The sequence below is a fragment of the Crocuta crocuta genome, unplaced genomic scaffold (assembly GCF_008692635.1).
Source record: "Crocuta crocuta isolate KB4526 unplaced genomic scaffold, BGI_CrCroc_1.0 scaffold255, whole genome shotgun sequence".
Lineage (NCBI taxonomy): Eukaryota > Metazoa > Chordata > Mammalia > Carnivora > Hyaenidae > Crocuta > Crocuta crocuta.
This window is the reverse complement of record NW_027530670.1, coordinates 1173867-1191935: the sequence shown is the minus strand read 5'-3', so window position 1 is coordinate 1191935 and position 18069 is coordinate 1173867. Positions and strand designations below refer to the sequence as shown.

At 40.5% G+C, this 18069-nt stretch overlaps 1 protein-coding gene across 1 annotated transcript in view; it reads right to left on the bottom strand.

Annotated features, from left to right (window-relative positions):
* The window catches only part of DENND5A (DENN domain containing 5A), a 72387-nt gene that overhangs the window by 28634 nt on the left and 25684 nt on the right, over window positions 1-18069 (bottom strand). The window contains exons 5-6 of the mRNA XM_077769141.1: window positions 13518-13733; window positions 12662-12896 (exon numbers count right to left, since the gene is read on the bottom strand). Coding sequence (XP_077625267.1) covers window positions 12662-12896; window positions 13518-13733 — 451 coding nt within the window. The remainder of the gene's footprint in view (window positions 1-12661; window positions 12897-13517; window positions 13734-18069) is intronic.

Genomic DNA, 18069 nt, shown 5'->3' with positions numbered 1-18069 from the left:
TGGCTTAGTCGGTTAAGCGTCCGACTTTCGCTTAGGTCATGATCTCGCGGTTCGTGGGTTCGAGCCCCGCGTCGGGCTCTGTGCTGACTGCCAGCTCAGAGCCTGGAGCCTGTTTCGGATTCTGTGTCTCCCTCTCTCTCTGACCCTCCCCTGCTCACGCTGTCTCTCTGTCTCTCCTAGAAATAAATAAAAATATTAAAAAAAAAAATAATAAGTTAAATGGAGAAACTCCTGGAAAAATATAAACTGCAAAAGCTCACTCAAGAAAAAAATAATCTGAATAGCCCTGTATCTATTTTTAAAATTGAATTTGTAAAAATAAATAAATAAATAAATAAATAAAATTGAATTTGTAGTTTACCTTTTATTTTTTTTTTAAGTAGGTTTGACACCCATTATGGGACCTGAACTCACAACCCTGAGATTAAAAGTTGCTTATTCTACTGAATGAGTCAGCCAGGCACCTCTGAATCTGTAGTTTAAAACCTTCCCACAGGTGCCTGGGTGGCTGTCGATTAAGCATCCAACTCTCTAAAAAAAATTTTTTTTTTAATATTTATTTGGGAGAGGTGAAAGAGCACATAAGCAGGGTAGGGAGAAAAAGAGGGAGACAGAGGATCCAAAGTGGGCTCTGTGCTGACAGCAGAGAGCCCCCAATGTGGGGTTCAAACCCACAAACTGCAAGATCATGACCTGAGCTGAAGTTGGAGGCTTAACCAACTGAGCCACCCAGGCACCCAAGGGTCCAACTCTTGATTTCAGCTCAGGTCATGATCTCACGGTTCATGAGATCAAGTCCTTGGGCTCTGCCCTGACAGCACATAACCTGTTCAGGATTCTCTCCCTCTCTTTCTGCCCCTCCCTCTCTATCTCTCTCAAAATAAATAAACATTTTTAAAAAAATCTTAGGGTATCTGAGTGGCTAGTCTGTTGAGCATCACAGAGCCTGCTCAGGATTCTCTCTCTTCTTCTCTCTCTGCTCCTCCCTATCTTTCTCTCAAAATAAATAAATAAACATTAAAAAAAGTCTTGGGGCACCTGGGTGGCTCAGTTGGTTGAGCATTCAACTCTTGATTTCAACTCAGGGCAGATCTCACATTTTGTGAGATCAAGCCCCACATTGGGGGNGGTCCAACTCTTGATTTCAGCTCAGGTCATGATCTCACGGTTCATGAGATCAAGTCCTTGGGCTCTGCCCTGACAGCACATAACCTGTTCAGGATTCTCTCCCTCTCTTTCTGCCCCTCCCTCTCTATCTCTCTCAAAATAAATAAACATTTTTAAAAAAATCTTAGGGTATCTGAGTGGCTAGTCTGTTGAGCATCACAGAGCCTGCTCAGGATTCTCTCTCTTCTTCTCTCTCTGCTCCTCCCTATCTTTCTCTCAAAATAAATAAATAAACATTAAAAAAAGTCTTGGGGCACCTGGGTGGCTCAGTTGGTTGAGCATTCAACTCTTGATTTCAACTCAGGGCAGATCTCACATTTTGTGAGATCAAGCCCCACATTGGGGGGCTTGGGNCTCCTCCCTATCTTTCTCTCAAAATAAATAAATAAACATTAAAAAAAGTCTTGGGGCACCTGGGTGGCTCAGTTGGTTGAGCATTCAACTCTTGATTTCAACTCAGGGCAGATCTCACATTTTGTGAGATCAAGCCCCACATTGGGGGGCTTGGGATTCTCTCTCTCCCTCTCTCTGCCCCTCCTCTGCTTGTGCTCTCTGTCCATGAATGAATGAATGAATGAATGAAGGAAGGAAGGAAGGAAGGAAGGAATAGCTTTATAAAGCCTTCTCAGAAGAAAACTCCAGGTCCAGATGACTTCACTGATGAATTCTGCCAAATATCTAAAGAAGAAATAATCCAAGAAACTAAAGAGAAGAAAAACAATAGTTCTCAACTTATTCTTGGAAGCCAGCATTATCCTGATACCAAATCAGACCAAGAACAAAAATACAAAAATTCTAAACAAAATTTTGGTAAATCTAATAATATACAAAAAGGATAATATGTCATGACCAAATACAGTTTCTCTCAGGAATGTAAGTTGATTTACATATTCAAAACTCAATGCATATCATTCAACAAATTAAAAAACCCCAATCTAATAACCATATAATTACCCCCAAAAGGTGCACAAAAAGCATCTGACAAAATACAACATCCACTTCTGATAAAAACTCTCAGCAAACTAGTAACAAAGCAAACACCAACCAATAAAAGATACCCCTTGAAAAACCTACAGCTAACATCATACTTAATGGGGAATGCTTTCCCCCCAAATCAGGAGTAAGACAACACTGCCCATTACCACCATCTATCTGACACTGTAGAAAAGGTTCTAGTCAGTGCAATAAGACAAGATAAAGAAATAAAAAGGCATCTGGATTGGAAAGGAAAAAGTAAAACTATCATTATTTGCAGGCAATATTATCTATGTAGAAAATTGGCTAGAATGTACAGAAAGCAATTAGAAATAAGTATGGTATGGTTGCAGGGCATACATCAATATACAAAACTCTACTGTATTTCTATATATTTGCAAAGAACAACCAGAAATTAAAGTTTTACAATACCATTTAAAATAACACCCCCAAAATGATATACTTAAAAGATAGATCTGACAAAAGATATGCAAAACTTGCACACAAAAACTGTATAACACTTTTTGAGAGGAACTAAAGAAGGTCTAAATAAATGGAGAGGTATGCCGTGTTCATGGATCAGAAGCTCAATAATGTAAGGTGTCAATTCTCCCTAAATTGGTCTATAGATTCAATGAAATTTCAATTAAAAAGATGAAAAATGGAAAAAATGAACTTGGATCCTTAGCTTACACTATCTAAAATAATTAACTTGAAGTAGATTATTAGGGTGGCATGGGTGGGTCAGTTGGTTGTGTTCAACTCTTGATTTTGGCTCAGGTCATGATCTCCCAGTTCGTGTGATTAGGCCCCACACTGGGCTCCATGCTGAGGGCTTGGAGCCTGCTTGGGATCCTCTCTCTCCCTCTGTCTCTGCCTGTCCCCTGCTCATGTTCTCTCTCTCAAAATGAATAAACTTAAAAACAATAACAACAACAAGAAATGGATCATAGACCCAATAAAGACTGAAAATATAAAACTTCTGGAAAGAAATATAGAGGGAAAAAATCGGTCTGTTCTCTGTATTTAAGAGTCTCTTATGGTTTATCTCCCTCTGTTTTTATATTATTTTTGCTTCCCTTCTATTTTATATCCTAAGTACCACATATGAGTAGTCATATGATTATTTCTCTTTCTCTAATTTCTCTTAGATTAACACACTCTAGTTCCATCCACATTGTTACAAATAGCAAGATTTCATTCTTTATAATCGCCAAGTAGAATCCCATTGTACATATAAACCACATCTTTATCCATTCATCTGTCAATGGACATTAATTTAGGCTCTTTCCATACTTTGGCTATTGTTGACAGTGCTACTATAAACACTGGGGTACATGGGCTCCTTCAAAAGAGCATTCCTGTATCCTCTGGATAAATACCTAGTAGTAAAATTGCTGGGTTGTAGGGTAGTTTTATTTTTAATTTTTTGAGAAAACTCCATACTGTTTTCCAGAATGGCTGCACCAGTTTGCATTCCCACCAGCAGTGTAAAGGGTTCCTCTTTCTCCGCATCCTTACCAACATCTGTTGTTGCCTGAGTTGTTAATTTTAGCCATTCTGACAAGTATGGTATCTCATTGGGGTTTTGATTTGTATTTTACTGATGAGTGATGTTGAGCATTTTTTCATGTGTCAGTTAGCCATCTGGATGTCTTCTTTGGAGAAGTGTCTATTCATGTCTTTTGAGCATTTCCTCACTGGATTATTTGGTTTTTGGGTGTTCAATTTGATAAGTTCTTTATAGATCTTGGATACTAACCCTTTACCCTATGTCATTTGCAAATATCTTCTATTCCATCGGTTGCCTTTTAGTTTTGCTGATTACTTCCTTTGCAGTGCAGAAGCTTTTCTCTTGATGAGGTCCCAATAGTTCATTTTTTATTTTGTTTCCCTTGCTTCCACAGACATGTCAAGTAAGATGTTGCTGTGGGTGAGGTCAAAGAGGTTGTTTCCTGTTTTCTACTCTAGGATTTTGATGGCTTCTTGTCTTACATTTAGGTCTTCTATCCATTTTGAGGTATGTGTGTGGTGTAAGAAAGTGGTCCAGGTTCCTTCTTCTGCATGTCACTGTCCAGTTTTCCCAACACCATTTGCTGAAGAGACTTTTTCCATTGGACATTCTTTCCTCCTTTGTCCAAGATTAGCTGGCCATAGGTTTGTGGGTCCATTTCTGGGTTCTCTATTCTGTTCCACTAATTTATGTGTCTGTTTTTGTGCCAGCAGTATACTGTCTTGATGATTACAGCTTTGTAATACAACTTAAAGTCTGGAATTGTGATGCCTCCAGCTTTGGTTTTCATTTTCAGGACAGCTTTGGCTATTCGGGGTCTTTTCTGGTTGCGTACAAATTTCGGATTGTTTGTTCTACTTCTGTAAAGAATGCTGGTGTTATTTTGATAGGAACTGAATTGAATATATAGATTGCTTTGGGTAATATTGACATTTTAACAACATTTGTTCTTCCTATCCATGAGCATAGAATGTTTTTTCATTTTTTTGTCTTCTTCAATTTCTTTCACAAGCTTTCTGTAGCTTCCAGTGTATAGATTTTTCACCTTTTTTGGTTAAGTTTATTCTAGGTATTTCATGGTTTTTGATGCAATTGTAAATGGAATTAATTTCTTGCTTTCTTTTTCTGCTGCTTTATTAATGGTGTATAGAAATGCAATCAATTTATGTACATTGATTTTATATCCTGCCACTTTGCTGAATTCATGGATTCTAGCAGGTTTTTTTTGGTGGAATCTTTTGGGTTTTCCATATAGAGTATCATCTCATCTTCAAAGAGTGAAAGTCTGACTTCTCTGCTGATGTGGATGCCTTTTACTTCTTTGTGTTGTCTGACTGCTGAGGCTAGGATTTCCAATACTATGTTAAGTAACAGTGGCGAGAGTGCACATTCTTGTCATGTTCCTGACCTTAAGGGGAAGGCTCTAATTTTTCCCCATTGAGGATGATATTATTGGTGGGTCATGAGTATACAGCTTTTAGGATCTTGAGATATGATCCTTCTATCCCTACTTTCTTGTAAGTTTTTATCAAGAAAGGGCGCTGTATTTTGTCAAATGATTTTTCTACATCTATTAAGAGGATCATGTGGTTCTTATCCTTTCTTTTTTATTAATGAGATGTATCACATTGACTGATTTGCGGATATTGAACCAGCCCTGCATCCCAGGAATAAATCCTATTTGATCGTGATGAATAATTCTTTTTTAATGTATTGTTGGAGCCAGTTTGCTAGTAACTTGTTGAGAAGTTTTGTATCCATGTTCATCAGGGAAATTGGTCTGTAGTTCTCCTTTATAGTAGGGTCTTTATCTCATTTTGGAATCAACGTAATATTGGTTTTCCTTCCATTTCTATTTTTTGGAACAGCTTCAAAAGAATAGACGTTAACTCTTTCTTAAGTGTTTGGTAAAATTCCCTTGGAAAGCCATCTAACCCTGGACTCTGTATGGAGATTTTTATTTTTATTTTTTATTTATTTATTTATTTATTTATTTTGTATGGAGATTTTTAAATTACTGATTCAATTTCTTTACTGGTTATGGGTCTGCTCAACATTCCTATTTCTTCTTGTTTCAGTTTTGGTGATTTATGTTTCTAGGAATTTGTCCATTTCTTCCAGATTGCTTAATCTGTTGGCATATAATCGCTAATAATATTCTCTTCTGTTTTTATTTCTGTGGTGTTGGTTGTGATCTCTCCTCTTTTGTTTGTGTTTTATTTACTTGGGTCCTTCCCTTTTTCTTTTTGACCAATCTACATAGGGGTTTATCAATTCTATTAACTCTTTCAAAAAACCAGTTCCTGGTTTCATTGATCTTTTCTGTTGTGTTTACTTTTTTTCTATATCATTGATTTCTGCTCTAATCTTCATTATTTCCATGCTGTAAGTTTTGGGCTTTATTTGCTGTTCTTTTTGCAGCTCTTTTAGGTATAAGATTAGGTTGTGTATTTGAGACCTTTCTTCCTTCTCTAGGAAGGCCTGGATTGCTATACACTTCCCTCTTATGACTATCTTTGCTGCATCCCAGAGGTTTTGGGCTGTTGTGTTTTCATTTTCATTGGTTTCCATGTACTTTCTAATTTCCTCTTTAATTTCTTGGCTGACCCATTCATTCTTTATTAGGATGCTCTTTAATCTCCAAGTATTCAGGGTCTTTCCAAATTTTTTCCTGATTGATTTTGAGTTTCATAGTGTTGGGGTCTGACAATATGCAATGTATGATCTCAATTTTTTTTTTACTTGTTGAGGGCTGATTTGTGTCCCAGTATGTGATCTATTCTGGAAAATGTCCCATGTCCACTCAAGAAGAATGTGTATTCTGCTGCCTTAGGATGAAATGTTCTGAAAGTATCTTAAGTCCATCTGGTCCAGTGTGTCATTCAAAGCCATTGTTTCCTTGATGATTTTCTGTTTAAATGATCTGTCCATTGCTGTAAGTGGGGTGTTGACATCCCCTACTATTATGGTATTATTGTCAATGAGTTTCTTTATGTTTGTGATTAACTGATTTATATATTTGGGTGCTTCCACACTGGGGGCATAAATGTTTACAAGTGTTAGATCTTCTTGGTGGATAGACCCCTTAATTATGTCCTTCTTCATCCCTTGTTACAGTCTTTATTTTAAAAGCTAGCTTGCCTGATATAAGAATGGCTGCTCTGGCTTTCTTTTGGTGACCATTATGATAGATAGTTCTCCAATCCCTTACTTTCAATCTGCAGGTGTCTTTAAGTCTAAAATGGGTCTTTTGTCAGCAGCATATAAATTCTGATGCCCTAGTCTTATGATTGGAGCATTTAGCTCATTGACATTTAAAGTGGGTACTGAAAGATTTGAATTTAGTGCCACTGTGTTGCCTGTAGAATTGGAGTTTCTGGTGATGTTCTCTGGTCCTTTCTAGTCTTTGTTGCTTTTTGGTCTTTTTGTTTTGTTTCTTTTCTCCACTCAGAGAATTCCCCTTAAAATTCCTCACAGGGCTAGTTTAATGGTCATGAACTCCTTTAGTTTTTGTTTGTCTGAGAAACTCTTTATCTCTCTTTCTATTTTGAATGACAGCCTTGCTGGATAAAGAATTCTTGGCTGCATATTTTTCCAATTCAGCACACTGAATACACCCTGCCACTCCTTTTTGACCTGCCAAATTTCTGTGCATAGGTCTGCTGCGAACCTGATCTGTCTTCCCTTATAGTTAAGGACTTTTTATCCCTTGCTGCTTTCTTAATTCTTTCCTTGTCTGTGTATTCTGTGAATTCGACTATGATATGCCTTGATCACAGTGGGTATTTGTTTGTTTGTTTTTATTTTTTAATGTTTTATTTATTTCTGAGAGAGAGAGACACCATGACCAGGGGAGGGTCAGAGAAAGAGGGAGACACAGAATCTGAAACAGGCTCCAGGCTCTGAGCTAGCTGTCAGCACAGAGCCCGACATGGGGCTCGAACCCACGAAGTGCGAGATCATGACCTGAGCTGAAGCCGGGCACTTAACCGACTGAGCCACTCAGGCACCCTGGGTATATGTTGATTCTAATGGGAGTTCTCTGTGCTTCTTGAATTTTGATGTCTGTATCTCTCCCCAGATTAGGAAAGTTTTGCACTATAATTTTCTCACATAAACCTTCTGCCCTTTTTCTCTCTGTTTATATTCTGGGACTCCTATAATTCAGCTGTTTTTCCTTTTTAATGTGTCACTGTGTTCTCTAAGTCTTGTATCATGCTCTTTTGGCTTGTTTCCCTTTTTGTTTCATTATTCTTCATAATTTTGTCTTTTATATCACTGATTTGCTGCTCTGCTTCATCCATCCTTGCCGTCGTGGCATTCATTTGAGATTGCATCTCAGTTACGGCATTTTTAATTTTGTCCTGACGATTTTACTTCTTTTATCTCTGCAGAAAGGGATTCTATGCTTTTTTCAACCCCAAGCAGTATTCTTATTATTGTGGTTTTAAATTCTAGTTCAGACATATCTGTGTTGATTAAGCCTCTGGATGTCATTTCTTTCTGTTCTTTTTTTTAGAGGTGAATTACTTCATTTTATCATTTTAGAGGTAGAAAAAACTTAGTAAAATTAAAAATTAAAATTAAAAAATTAAAAACAAAACAAAAAATCAAATAAAGAATGCTAGATCCTAAGTATATTTTGGTCTACCTGTTGAAAGAAGCCTGATAGAATAGAGAAAAAAAGAAAAGAAAGGGGGAAAAGGTAAGAAAATATTTAAAAATTAAAAAAATTATATAATACAGACTAAAATGAAATAGAACAAAAACATTTTCAATTAAAAATACAATAATTTTTTTAATTTTTAAAAAAGAAAACAATGAATTTTTCTTTCTGTATCTAAGAAAACAACTACGAAAAACTTAAAGACAAGCAAAAAACAAAACAAACATGAATAAATGAACCAGCAAACAGAATAAAACCCAAATGAAGTTATATCCAATTTCCTCTAGAACTCAAACTATGAAGCACTGTATAGTCCAGACACCAAACAGGCAGAGAGACTTGTGCTGGTCTTCTAGGGGATGTGCTTAGAGAGTGCAGTTGGGCAGAGCGTGGTGTAATGGCTCCGTTCTCCACTAGATGGCGCTGCTTACCTTACTGGGGTTGATCAGTGTGGCGCGTGTGCACTTGCATGCACCTGAGAGATGGAATGGCTTCACCCAGCTCCCTAGTCCCTGCCACAGGAATTCTGCACCCTCACCAACCTATGATCACATACCCTTCCTTTGTCTCATGCAGGCCTCTGTCCAGCCTGGCAGGCTGACAGCACTTCCTTCCCTCCAGAGTTATCTCAGATGGGGTTGCATTTCAAACCCCTCATTTCAGAGACCCCTGCAGCTTGGACCCTCACCAATTCTCTGGGGGAGACTCTCACTTAGCAATGGCTGGGTGCCGGGTTGCCCCAGAGAACGTTCATGCAATTGCACAGGAACAGAAGTTCAGAGATTATGGCAAATCACAACACACAGCTGGCACAAGGTTTCACTATACTCTGGTGTCTTTGCCCCAATACCAGCAAATGTGACTGCTCTCTGACGTCCACTGGGATCTTTGCCTAACGAGTGGAGGCCAAATGCTCTCCACACATGGGAACCACTTCTTTTACTATAGCAAATGGACCCTCAGACTCCACTGCCTGCTCCTGGGGATTCACCCTGATTCCTCACCAGAGCATTGCCAGGCACTGAGCTCCCGAACTTCAGACTCTCCGCCTCCACTATTTATAAAATCCTAACAGTATTGAAACTTTCTCCTTTCTCCCTCTCAATGGTTCTGGAGAACAGATTTCTTGTTCAATCCTCTGCAAGTGATTTCACTCTTTCTCTCTCTTTCTCTCCAGCTACTTTCAGGAGAGTGCTTTGCTTGCATGATCCCAATTCGTCATACTCTCCCCCTTGCTCTTTCTCTGTCCTCTCTCTGCAAAAACAGGTTCCTACCCTCCAAGGCTTTTCTCTCCCCCAGTTCACCTCTCTATATCGGGTACCTGCCGAGTTCTGTGGCTCAAGTTATGCAGATTGTTGTGATAATACTCAGATCAATTTCCTAGGTATGCAAAATGGTTTGGTGCTGATCTAGCTGTGTTTCAGGGACAAGAAAAGCTGAGAGTCTCAATGATGCTTTACCATCTTCCCCTGCCCCCCCATTAAATATTTACTTATTTTTGGGACAGTGCAAACAGGGGAGGGACACAGAGAGGGGGACAGATGATTCAAAGCAGGTTCCATGCTGACAGGCTGACAGCAGCAAGCCTGATGTGGGACTTGAACTCATGAACTGTGAGATCATGACCTGAGCCAAAATCAGATAATCAGATACTCAGCTGACTGAGCCAGCCAGCCAGGTGCCCCAAGATNCGAACCCACGAACTGCGAGATCATGACCTAAGCGAAAGCCGGACGCTTAACCGACTAAGCCACCCAGGCGGCCCCCAAGATCTCTTTTAAATGTAGCATTTTAAAGGATCTCCAAAAAGATCTCTTTATTTATGTGTTTACCATTTTCCAATCAGCCTGCTTCAAGAAGCTTAAGTATAAAATGGGGTGAGGTGACTGAACTAGTCCTCCAGGCTAGAGATCTCAGTCCAGTGGCAAGAACCCTGCTCTAGAATGTCTGGAGTACAGGAGCACCTGGGTGGCTCAGTCGGTTAAGTGTCTGACTTCAGCTCAGGTCATGATCTCACAGTCCGTGTTCAAGTCCCGTGTTGGGCTCTGTGTTGATAGCTCAGAGCCTGGAGCCTGCTTCCGATTCTGTGTCTCCCTCTCTCTGCCCCTTGCCTGCTCACACCTCTGTGTCTCTCTCTCTCTTTCTCCTTCTCTCTCTCAAAAGTAAATAAACAGTTTTTTAAAAGTTTAGAATATTTGGAGTACATCATCTCTCTGGGGCATACCCAAGATATTTCCATTATTCCTAGGAGCAGAGCATAGAGCTGCCGAAGGGTTTGTGACACCAATTTTACTGAAATGAATCGTATGAAAGAGGGTTAGCTGATCCTCCTTCCATATCCCATGAGAACAGACACAAGTCCTGGTCACAACTGAGACCAGGGTAATTCAAATCAGCATGCTTCAGTGTTTGGTGTTCAACAAATGGATCAGAGAGGGACTAAGAACTGATTGTCTAAACACTTGTGGCAGATGGGCAAGGCCTCAAGTGACTAGAGCATTTAGCTTTATAGCCTCTAACTATAAGCAAACTCCACCCTTTATTCCAGTGAGTCATATACAAATACTATCATTTTCAAAGGTAGCAAAACATGAAGATTGGGAAGTCCTGATGTAAGCTGATGACCTGAAAGATGTTTCTCCAAACCCACATTCCTATAAAAATCTGTCAAGCTTCCCAGGGCCAAAACCTTAGGCAGGGTTCAGGAATATGAAGCCTGATGTATTTCAGGAGGCAAGGATGATTGTGTTAAAGTAGTCCACTTGCACAGGCAACATGTCCTCATTAGCCAAGAGGACTGTCATCTTAATGAAAGGCTTGGACCAAGAGCTAAAAGGTAAAGACAGAAGTCTAGAGAATGTAAGGTTGATGAAGGCAGGAGTTTGTCCAAATTGTCACCAGTTTTATCTTCAAAACCTAGAAAAATGCTTGGCACATTCATTCACTCAGTAAATATTTGCTGAGCACTTACGATATGTTGAACATGTAATAGAGGTACTATACATTTTGGTAAGCGAATGAACAAAATACACAAAAAGGCTACAAAGACACTGAACAACCCACAAAGAAGTGAACACACTACTTAATCTGATACCTCAAATGAAACTATTTTCTAGCTAAACTGATCTAGATAGGGACTCTGTGAACAAAAAGGTCTTTTCAATCATGCTTGAAGCAAACAACTTTTAATATCTATATGTGCTAGCAGATTAGGGGCAAGAAAATGAGTAAGCAGTCTCTGCTCTTAAACTGTTACTAATAATAGCTCAAGGGAACAGAGATTATAGAGAAGAGGCAACAACAAAGCACCACAGGAGCACAGAGGGGGAATCCACTGACGCAGCCTGAGGTCCTCAGGGAAGGGTCCACAGAGGGAGAGACATTTCATGTTAGTTTTTGTGGCAAACACTGTCTAGTGCCTAATCACAACTCATTCACCCCTTCTTTCTTAGTAATAGAGCCCTGAGATCATTCAGGGTAATATTACACCCAGTTCAATACTCACTTTCACAGCCTCCCTTGCACTTAAAGATGGTCATATAACATGGCTGTGACTTATGAGACAACAGAAGTTGTTGGGCATTTCTGGGAAAGCTTTTGCTTTTGATACAAGAGGGAAAATACCGCTGGCATTAACCTTCCCCTCTTCTTGCCCTGAATGTGAACATAAAAAGCCTCTTGTAACCATAAAGCATCAAGTATGAATATAAAAGTCAATATGCTATGGATAACTGTGTAAAAAAAAATAGAATCTCAGTTCTTAATTACATTGTTAAGCAACTGAGCCAACACCAAAAACCACCAATTCTGCACTTCTTGCTAATTTGGAAAAATAACCCCTACCTGTCGAACCCAAAGCTGATTAAATTCTCTATTACTACAGGACCCATTCCTAACTGACACAGTGGGTTTTTTTGTTTGTTTTGTTTTGTTTTAATGTTTTATTTATTTCTGAGAGAGAGAGAGAGAGAGAGAGGGAGAGAGCGTGCGTGAGCGAGAGAGCATGAACAGGGGAGGGTCAGAGAGAGAGGGAAACACAGAATCCGAAGACAGGCTCCAGGCTCTGAGCTGTCAGCACAGAGCCTGACACGGAGCTCGAACCCATGAACTGTGAGATCATGACCTGAGCCAAAGTCTGACGCTTAACCGACTAAGCCAGGTGCCCCGTAACTGACACAGTGTTAAAGGAGATGTTTGCTAGGCAAAACAAAAGGGAAAAGCATTTCAGGCAATGGAACTAATTTATGCAAAAGCAGAAAGCGGAAAAGAAGTTGGCATGTTTAGAAACAGGGACACTCTAGTGACATAATCCAAGAGTAACAGCAACAAGAAGGCCTCACCTGCTTCATCCACAGTGGTACACTTCTGGTACATGGATGTACGGAGAGTAGGTGTCCGAACATTCAACAGCCTGATTTTGTCTACTCGAGAATCAAATACACGGAGCACAGGATCTTTATCATCATCATCATGACACATGATTTTGTTGTCAATGAAAGAAGCAAACATCTGGGTCTCTAGGAATCTTGAGAGGAAGGGCAGATATGGCTCAGGCTGGTCTGACAGAAAAGATGCCTGGTTGGACCAAAAAGAAACACACAGTCATTGAGAGCCTTGACCAGCAAAGGCAACACACCGAAGGGATCCAGTATGTTATATTTTCTCTCAAGTTTCCTAGGTCTTTATGAAAAGCAAACAGCAAAATCTCTTTTTTTTTGTTTTGTTTTGTTTTTTATTTATTTCTAGGAGAGAGAGAGAGAGACACAGCGTGAGCAGGGGAGGGTCAGAGAGAGAAGGAGTCACAGACTGAAACAGGCTCCAGGCTCTGAGCTGGCTGCCAGCACAGAGCCCGACGCGGGGCCCGAACCCACGAACCGTGAGATCATGACCCAAGCGAAAGTCGGACGCTTAACCAACTAAGCCACCCAGGCGCCCCTCTTCATTTTTTTTTTAACATTCATATAATTTCAGATATCCTGAAATTTTGACGTACTACCCCAAACTTACTCAGGTAACCTACTGTGGCAACCAATCTTTCCAGAATCTTGATGTTCAACCTGCACAGGCACCTTAACCTAAGAGAGCTATCTTGTTTCCAGCATATATACAATGAAAGAAAAACTCATCTTCAGTTAAATCTTCAAGAGGATCTGGCATATTCTCATTTCTCACCACCTTCCCAACAGGATTACTCACTTTATCAAAGTTTTGCATCTGCTCCCTGTTGGTAAACCAAGATTCCTTATCTTGGCTGGGCTGAATGACAAACACCTCATAATCTGCAAACATCTGAGTGAAACGATTTGCAAAAACTTCCCGGATCTGAATGTTTAGCTGATAAATCCTCAGTTCTTCCTCATCACACTGAACCTTCAGATCCTTATTGCTGCTGGGGTCTTCACGCACTTCCAGCTACCAAAAATGAAAAAACAGTTGAAAATATAAGTTTTTTCTTTATTCCCCCCAAACTGCAACTCATCTGTTCCACCCTCCTGCCCACCTCCAGTGGTCACTTACTTCACAGCAAATAGAGAAAAGAAACAAAAGAGAAAAACATCAGAAGGAAAAAAACAAGGAAAGGGATTCTGACATGTAGAACAGAAAAATGAGGGTGTTCCACTTGCAGGTACCCAGGAACTTAATGAAAGTAGAGATAAGATTATGGGCAGAGAGAGATTCTGTAATAGAAGAAAAGATGCTACTTATCTTGAGGGTCAGAGAACGGAGGAAAGCTAGGAAATCAATTAGAAAATGATAACACAAAGCAACAAAGTGAGACTCTGGCTCTCCCTTCATCTCTTTGATTTTCTCTCCCACATCACTGTCCTTATCTTTCTCCCTAAGAATTTTTCCTTACTGTGTCCAATGTCTCTAAATATTTCCCTGCTCTTCTTTAACTAGCCATGATTAAAAAAAAAAAAAAAAAATTCCCCTCTACTAACTAAATAGTGGGGAAAATGAAATGTTTCATACTTCACGAAAAAAAAAATTGCCCTTGGGGCGCCTGGGTGGCTCAGTCAGTTAAGCATCCAACTTCTGCTCAGGTCATGGTCTCACAGTTTATGGGTTGAGCCCTGCATCGGGCTCTGTGCTGATAGCCAGCTCGAGTCTGGAGCCTGCTTCAGATTCTGTGTCTCCCTCTCTCTGCCCCTTCCCTGCTCATGGTGTCTGTGTGTGTCTGTCTCTCTCTCAGAAATCAAAAAAAAAATTGCCCAACAAAGTGATTATATTGTCCCATTTTGCTTATATGTAATTTATAAAAATAATTTAACAATGAAATGGAGGAGGGTGAAGAGAGGAGTAAAAAACTACAGAAAGCTGATAGTCTCATCAAAGTCAAGAAATGGAAAACTAACTTCATCCCAAAAAGAGGATTGGATGAGGGAGCGAGAGACAAGCTGAGGGCAAAGTGTAGGCTAACAGCACTGACCACCCCCCACCCGACCCCATGGGGGACACATGATATTCCTTGGACGCTCCAGGCTACCCCAAACGGCAAAGGACAAAAGAAACAAATGGTTAAACTGATAAGAGTCCCCACCAGTTTACCAGAAAAAGGCAATCCCATCATAGCCTGAAGTCCAAGAACTCCCTACTGTCTTAATGTTATTGGTTTCCTAGAGAGAAATACAACCTTAGCTTGACAATAGCTAGGCCTGCAGTAAGTCTTTAGCATGTAAAACTCTCTTTGGAAACTTCCTGGTGACTTTATCTCCTCCCCCCCCAAACCGGGCACCCCCCCCCCCCCCATTTACAGTACAGCTCTTTCTGCCCACGGGTCCTGTCCCCATGCTTTAATAAAATCACCTTTTTGTACCAAAGACGTCTTTAAGAATTCTTTCTTGGCAGTTGACTCTGGACCACCCCACCATGACCCCAAAACTTCATTATAAGGTACCCAGCATGTGAGGTGATGAGTCTTTTGATCTGGACTCTGCGTTACAGTGCAAATTTGGTGAGTCCTTTCTCTTTTCCTCCTTTACTCTCATTTCAGGGGCTTTCTGAAAAGTATGGTCTTACTGAACACTTTCATGTCGACTGCTCAGGCTGCAATCCTCTAGCATGTGGCTACTCTATGGGGAGGAGAAAGCCTGCCTTTTGGCTGTAAGTTAGTACCCTGACTGGAATGGTGATAAGACCCAGAAACTTGATGCCCTCTCTTTATTCCTGTCCTTATACAAAGTTGTCTGTCTTGGGTACAGGACAGCCACCTAAGTCACCAGGAAGGCTGCCAATCATTAAGACTCCCGTATGAGGGTTCCTCCTCATTGGTCTAACATGATCCCCTCCACATCTATGGTCTAGCAGCTTCTGGCCTTGAGATCCACATTGGGAGCTGGCCAAAACCAGTACCCGACTGAATTAAAACCCGACCAGGGACCATTTCCTAGGGAGGCTGGCTATAAAGACTATGTGTTGGAATGTCGCTTAAATCATGATGAATTTCCATCAATGTCCTCTATCAACTACTACTTAAATTACAAAATTGGGTAATTCCCCCTTATAAAGCTTTACCAGTGTCTTCCATGGGTTAAAAAATGGTGGCTTCTTGGTCTTCTCAGCAAGTCAAACTCGGTCCAAATGCCAGGCATCCATCTGTAGCCTAGGATGCAATGCAGAAGCGGGCGGACGCAAGCAACCCTCCTTCAGGAGCCCTTAATTGGTTGCTTGGTGGTCACAGTGATTTTGTTCGAGGTACACCTGGGGTTGCTTTGACGCCAGGAACCTCTGACATATCCTGTACATGGGACACCACCCGAGAGTCGGGGGAATTCACAGGGGTAATGGATCTTCTCTCTACTCCTCTCTCTTTCTACTTAGCCATCTAGGAGGAGCAGGGGTGCTTCTCTTTAGTCCCCAAGGCCTCTCTCGGGATGCTTTTTAACCCACTGGAAATAATCTGGCTTACAAAATATAGAAAAGGACTCGTCTCCTATAACACTGCCTTAGTAAACAGGGCAAATGGATGGAAGTACCCTAGGTCCAGGCCTTCATGGCTCTACCTGGACCCAAGAGCCCCTTACAGAACGTGGCTGGTCAGTAACCAGACCAGTAAACTCCCTCCTGATACACTGGATGATAACTGTCTAAACAGGCCTCCTCCTAATAGAACAGGTTGTTGGAGGAAACACAGGTCATCCCTGACAAAGGGGACACTATTTCTCTCTTTTTTTAAAAAAAATTTTAATGTTTATTATTTTTGAGAGAAAGAGACAGAGTGCATGCAGGGGAGGAACAGAGAGAGAAGGAGAGACAGAATCCAAAGCACACTCCAGGCTCTGAGCTGTCGGCACAGAGCCCGACAAAGGGGTCTCAACCCATGAAACATGAGATCATGACCTGAGCCAAAGTTGGACACTTAACCCACTAACCAACCCAGGCGCCCTGTGATGCTCATTCTCTTAAGTAGACACAGGGGAAACAATTCAGTGTTTAAACTAATTTAAGTTTTGCTGGTTTAATTAGGATAGACCTGTCTTTGGAGTTATCAGCATTAAATATGAAATTTTTATTCTACCAAGATTTACTAAAGGTCCAATAAGTTCATGTTATCTCTGTTGCAATTTGTGAGCAAAAAGATAACTTAAAATGACGGTTGATTTTGTCTGTTTCATGGGTAATTGTTAAGATAGCTTTCAAAGTCTTTGGTAACCTGAAACTTTAAAGTTTTGCTTGCACAATAAATGAGATTAAATTAATTAGACATCTAGTTCTTTTCCAAATTGGATAGAGTGCTAAACTTTGATTACTGAACATAGGTTTGTGCTTTTAACTTCTTATTGCAGAGAAACTAAGGCTATTTGTGTCTATTGGAAAACATGCTTTGTGCTTAACTGACCATGAATTTGCCCTCTAGAGAACTCATGGAATAGTTTATGTTTGGTTACTAAATTTTCATTGGAGACTAAGGTTTCTAGGAGTTAAAATTCAGTTAAGTATACTTAAGACTGATGGAAATAAGGAAAGCAACTCTGTATGTAGGAAACTAGGAGATACGTTAACAAAGAGAGATGGAATGGAATTGTACTTTTCGTTGAAGGTAAAAAGAAAGTAATTTTGTCCTGTATGAGACCGGTTGGAGAGAAATGCCTTGGGACAAAATCTGAAGGCAAGGTAAAGTTGTAAAAGGTTCATGAAGGGAAATCTTTGAAAAGGAATTTTATGTGTGGTCAGGATGGACTAAGGTTGAGATGAATGTATTTTAAAAGTACACTGAGGGAGGGGCGCCCGGGTGGCTTAGTCGGTTAAGCATCTGACTTTCGCTTAGGTCATGATCTCGCGGTTCGTGGGTTCGGGCCCCGCGTCGGGCTCTGTGCTGACTGCCAGCTCAGAGCCTGGAGCCTGTTTCAGAGTCTGTGTCTCCCTCTCTCTCTGACCCTCCCCTACTCACGCTGTCTCTCTCTCCTAGAAATAAATAAAACATTTTAAGAAAAAAAAAAAAAAAGTACACTGAGGGGTGCCAGGTGGCTCAATCAGTTGAGCGTCCGCCTTTGGCTAAGGTCATGGTCTCACGGTTCATGGGTTCAAGCCCTGCATCTGGCTGGGTGCTGACAGCTAGGAGCCTGGAGTCTGCTTTGGATTCTGTCTCTCTTCCCCCTACTCGTGCTCGCTCACTTGCTCTCTCTCTCAAAAATAAACAAACATTAAAAAAAAATTTTTTTTAATCTTTTTTTTTTTTAGTATTTTTTTAATTGATTTCTAGGAGAGAGAGAGAGAGAGAGAGAGAGACAGTGTGAGCAGGGGAGAG